Consider the following 5,580-nt stretch of genomic DNA (forward strand, 5'->3'; position numbering starts at 1 on the left):
TTGTATGTGAAATGTTTATAACTGTTTTGTTCCACATATAAAACAATCTTGAATACTTTACATATGAAACAACATTGTATAAACACTATATTTTCACACTTTTTAGCTTGTTTCATATATGAAACAACAAATAAAAACTGATTTTATAAATTTGTACGAATTATTGGAATTGTAATAATTACGTGTATGATAAAAATTCATTTTTAACCACAATGGTGGTGTCTGATTGATTTGAGCTTGAGCTCCAAAGGTCAAAAATGTCTGGAGGTCCAGGTTCGAATCCAATGAGGAATAAAAATCCCCTTGTGGCCACGAAGGTTCAAATGCGGTGACATCAAGTTATCCACGAAATACATGATCACCCTAAGATTAGTCGGCTCACATAACAGGTTGGATATCTAGGTTAATAAAAAAAATCCTAACTTTTATTCTTTCTCATCCTTCAATACAACCAAAAGAAGCCTCCTCATTTATAACCCCAACCATCCTAAAGGTTATCAACATCATCATTCCATAACCTTATAAACCAATATCCCTTGTGGCCACGTTGGTTTAAATGCTGCGATTCCATGCTATCTGCAAAGCAGATAGTTGTCTTGGGATTAGTCGGCTCGCATAGCGAGTTGGATATCCAGATTAATCAAAAAAAAATATCAGATAATTGTTTATGGGATTTTCTTGAGTGTTATCTTAAAATCTTATAGGATTAATTAAGTGTGGAATTGGTACGGTACCAAGTTTTTTTTCCCTCCAATATCGTGTACCAACCAATTATAATTGATACACACAATCTTATACCGTATACTAACCAACTGTACTGGGTACTGACTTAATCAGTACCAACTTTTTTCGGTTGGTACTAGTTTTTTTACCAACTTCATGTTACACATTATGAAAACTTGCTATTATGTTCAAATTTTGAGTGACATTCCGAGTTTTCAAGTAACATATCTGATTCGTAAGGGTTTTAATTGCAAGAATAAAATCTGCCAACATTCAAATGTTCAAACAAAATAGTGAAAGTTACAAATTTTAATATTCGATACAAAAAACTAAAAAAGCTAATAAATTATTAAAAAGTCGTAAACCATGATTTAACAACTGTGGTATACGACTTCCAATACCGTGTACCAATCAAGTTTACATATTTGATACGATACTACGTGACAGGTTGTAAAGAAAAAAAGACATCTAGACGTATATGAATGAATGAAATTTGAAAATCATTCAAGAATTAAAACAACTAGACATTTTAAGGGGCGTTTAGTTCGTCGGAATCCCTGGAATCTGATGGAATTGGAATGATCAATTCCGTTGACCAAATTCCATTCCAAACGCCCCTTTAGTTTACCCAACATGACTTAAATATGAAATGAAATTAAGGATCTAAAAGTGATGATCTTGATCAATTAAGAGCTTCAGATCTCCAATATCTTGCCTTCTCAAATCCGTTTTCGAAATTCTCGTAATCTTGAATCGTTTGATCGATCTCTTCTTGGGTGTTCATAACAAACGGTCCCCACTGAACAACCGGTTGACCCAACGGTTCACCTCCAACCAAAATGAACCGTAGTGGCTTGGACGACTTGTTCCACGACTCGAGCCCATCTCCCGGACCCAAAAGTAAAAGATGGTGGGGCGTAGTCGAAGATGCTTTCGAGTTGCCAAACATGCCTTCGCCTTCCAAGACGTACACGAACGCGTTCCAAGATTCGGGTACGGGTTGGTGCACGTGGGCTCCTGGTTCGAGCGTGAAATCAAGAAACATAGTGGGTGTTCTTGTGTATATCGGCGACTTTATCCCCAAACTCTCGCCTGCTATCACTCTCACTCTAACCCCGTCTTCGATACCTTCCGCTATATTTGTGCTCGCCATCTCTTGGTACCTCGGCTCAATCCTGTTCATCATCAAGACCACAAAACAAGAAAGAGAACGTAAAAAACCCGTCTCATATGGATAGAAAAACTAGACCTGTGAGCTCTTTTTAAGCTCAGACGTTATAATTTCAAATCAGATATCAGTAATTTTTAGACGGTATACATTTTGTGGGTAGAAGAGAGGTTAATCCATAATTGCAGCCCTTTTTGAGTGCCATTTGAAGCAGGCATTTCAGAATGTACAATCCCTTTTCCAGCAGTCATCCATTGCAAATCACCAACTCCAATGGTCCCTTTGTGTCCTTCAAAGTCTTCATGTGTTACAGCTCCCTGCAGTTAAAAAAGTATCTGAGTTATGGTTTGATTGGTTTTTCATCAAGTCTTTTATAGATAAAGCTGTTTATATGGATTAATCTGTCTGTGTAGAATGAAAAAGTTTTATCATAGATGGAAGAAGCGTGTTTTTTTTTAATTTGGAGGAGCTGGTTTTGAAAATTTTGGTTCTCTGCATAAAGATCTCACATAAAAGCTTATTGAATAAGCCACTTTCTACAACCGAATAAGCTATAGGTCTCATTCATCTCATTAAGTTGTTGATGAATAGACCCTTAATCACAAAAATAACCATTTTTATAAAGTACCCATCATAAAAAGACCCATTTTTTTCAAAATAAGTACAAAATAACCATCAATTTCGTAAAAAAAAAAACAAGTTTTGAAGTGAAAAGTCCAACAACCAATATATATATATATATATATATATATATATATATGCCCAATTTTAATTGGTGAGAAATATACCTGTAACATGTATGTAACAGTCTCAAACCCTGTTCAAAAGATGAATTCAAGAATCATCAGAAGGATTAACTAATTATTCACATGTGAATAGAATCTGCAAAAGTGCATAAATTAACACAAACCTCTATGTGGGTGATCTGGAAATCCACCAGGGGAAGATACTGCATATTCAAAATGAATAAACCATCAAATCAATCACCAACATTTATCAAAAATCAAACCAAAAGTTGCTTTCTTTTCTTTGTTTTCATTCATGAAATGCCAAGAAAACAGAAACCCACCACAGAATTCATCCAGAACCAGGAAAGGATCAAAGTATTTCAGCTCAAACCTGAAGAAAAACAAGAACTCAGAAACCCTATTCATTTCACTGGAAACCAATGAATACATGTGAATAGAGAGATGAATAAGAGAAAGATTAGTATTCATCACACCTTCCAATGCTTCTTCTAACAACAGCTCCAGCACCTTCATGTTGAGGCCTGGCAAGAAACTTTCGAAGAACAGTACGAGAATGACTGGGCATTATAATTTAATAATTATTAATTAATAATTAATTATTATGTGTGTGAATAAAAATGGAAGTTTGTGATGCTATTTATACACAACCATCAATGGAACTGGAAATTCCCCAATTGGAAGTTGGACCTGGAGATGTGGGTGTTATTTTCCTTCCTACGTCACCCTGACGTCATCGTGATGAAGTTTGACGTATTTTTCATGTCTTCTTAATTTACATTTTTTACCCCTCTACTTTAATCAATTGTAAAAGAAATCTAATTTTGTGATTTATGTTCAACAATAATGATAACGAACATATTTTCTACCTTTTTTTTCTCGGTAAAGGCTTTAGCCGACCGCTTCATTTCTTTGCTTTTTCGGTTGGGTTATTTTGGAACCATTAAAATGTTTAATTATAGAATATTTTTTACGATAAACGTTAATTATGTTATGACTCAATCTCAATCGTCTATTTAATTTGATAAATATGTAATTTATTAAAAAATTTAATTGTTTCTTAATATAAAGTATTAATCGTAATTGGTGAACCTTATTCATTTTTTATAAATATTTAAATCATAATAAATGAACTCTCATCATTTTTATAAATATTTCAATTTATTGGGTTGCATTGGTTGTACAGGTTGCATTTGAAACAAACTATATATATATATATATATATCTCTCTCTCTATATATATATATATAAGAAAAATGTTGGCATTTATTTGACTTTTATGTGTCATTGCAACGTATTCATGACGTCGTTATATAACTGTATGATTTTACTGAAAGTGGACCATGTGATTTTTAGAAAAATTACGTTAGTCGAGAACTTTTATATCTTTTTTAAAGAGATCAGTTCTTGTATTTGTTTCATATATATATATATATATATATATATAGAGAGAGAGAGAGAGAGAGAGAGAGGATCAAATGCAAACCACCGTTATTTGTGTAAATCGTGCAAACCATCCTTGTTCGTCGATTTCCTTGTTTAACTTAATGAATTTGTTTAATGGAATTGTTTAATATAATGAAATTGTTTCGTATAATACTTTTCTTGATGAAGTTGTTTTATATGTGGTTATAAATTATTTCATATAATACTTATGAAATTTTAATGAAATTGTTTTATGTTTTTCTCTAAAATTAATATAATGAAAATAATATTCATGATTAATACTCTCCACAATAAAAATGATTAATCAATCTCTCATAATTAAAAAAAATGAAAAATTATGATTGATTAAATAAAGTTTGTACGGTTTGTATAAATAACGTGGTTTGCAAATTAAACCTACTCTCTCTCTCTCTCTCTCTCTCTCTATATATATATATATATATACACTTGGGATCACATGAAACCACTTTTTTACACTTGAAATTTCATAACAAAACACTATGAAGGTAAAAAAAAAATCCGAACACCTTTACAGTGTTCTGCTGTGAAGTTTCAAATGTAAAAAAATAGTCTCACTGGTCTCAGAAAAACAGAATGGTCTCACGTGATCTCAAGTGTATATATATATATATATATATATATATTATCTCTTCTCCTATCAAGTTTTAGGGAGTTCTTTAAACTTGAAGTTTTTCTCTTTTTTTCTTTTATGTATTTTAGAGAACAATGTAGAGAATCTATTGGAGCAAAATCAAGCAAAAAACCTTTATTTTCAGTATTTTAAAGAATCTATTGAAATGCTCTAAGTAATCAGTTAGCCAAATAAGTTAGCAAAACAAATCAACAATATCTATGTAGAAAATGGTTTACCATGCAACCGTCGAGCCCACGTGCATGTAGCTCATTTGCTCAAATACATAACAGGTTCAAGTTCGAATCCTTCAAGAAACGTATCTGAACCCTTTTGCTAGCCTAACCGCTAAACCGACTCTGAAATGCATTACCGTATGCGCTTCCTAATTAACGGGTTTTGTATGAGGTCGATCGAGAGTTTCGGCATTAAGTGGTGAATTTTGTATACAAGAAGCAAAAACATATGTTTATGATTATAAAAAAGTATGTCATGATGAGGGAGGGATGAGAAAGGAGAAAACAAGAGGGATGATGACGTAGGCATGAGATGAGCATTACCCCAGCTGACGTCACGAAAAAAGTCAAAACCCATATCCTTTTCTAAGCTATGAATTAAAAATAGAAATTGAAAATGTTGGAGTTTTTTTAATGAAATTCATCATCACATTCACAGATATTAATTTAATATATTATTAAATAAATAAAATAAAAAAAGGCATTGGGAAATAGAAGCTTCTTTTTCTTTTTAGTGTCTTATGGGTTACTTTGACTTTTATCTCATTAATGCATAAACTTTGTTTTTAAATAAACTAATAGCAGTGATAACTATCCAAATATTTAGCAATTATATATATATATATATAT

The 5,580-nt window shown here is 32.2% G+C and overlaps 1 protein-coding gene across 1 annotated transcript; it reads right to left on the reverse strand.

The window, feature by feature from the left end:
• Positions 1 to 1,021: 1,021 nt before the first annotated feature.
• LOC112507046 (pirin-like protein) lies at positions 1,022 to 3,232 on the reverse strand. Its single transcript, XM_025111443.1, has 6 exons — positions 3,114 to 3,232; positions 2,961 to 3,010; positions 2,802 to 2,840; positions 2,680 to 2,708; positions 2,042 to 2,208; positions 1,022 to 1,898 (listed from the first exon to the last, which is right to left on the reverse strand). Exons 1-6 carry the CDS (start codon positions 3,203 to 3,205, stop codon positions 1,406 to 1,408), a joined length of 870 nt encoding a protein of 289 aa, XP_024967211.1. The 5' UTR covers positions 3,206 to 3,232; the 3' UTR covers positions 1,022 to 1,405.
• Positions 3,233 to 5,580: the final 2,348 nt, after the last annotated feature.

The sequence above is a fragment of the Cynara cardunculus genome (genome assembly GCF_001531365.2).
Source record: "Cynara cardunculus var. scolymus isolate 2C chromosome LG 2, CcrdV1, whole genome shotgun sequence".
In the NCBI taxonomy this organism is placed as follows: Eukaryota; Viridiplantae; Streptophyta; class Magnoliopsida; order Asterales; family Asteraceae; genus Cynara; species Cynara cardunculus.

Excerpts from the sequence above, each read along its gene's own strand:
- LOC112507046 (XM_025111443.1), bottom strand. The coding sequence starts at position 3,205 with ATGCCCAGTCATTCTCGTACTGTTCTTCGAAAGTTTCTTGCCAGGCCT. Across the intron at positions 2,709-2,801 it reads TCCAGATCACCCACATAGAG|GGTTTGAGACTGTTACATAC; the intron begins GTTTGTGTTAAT and ends TCTTTTGAACAG. Across the intron at positions 1,899-2,041 it reads CTCTCTTCTACCCACAAAAT|GATTGAGCCGAGGTACCAAG; the intron begins GTATACCGTCTA and ends GATGATGAACAG.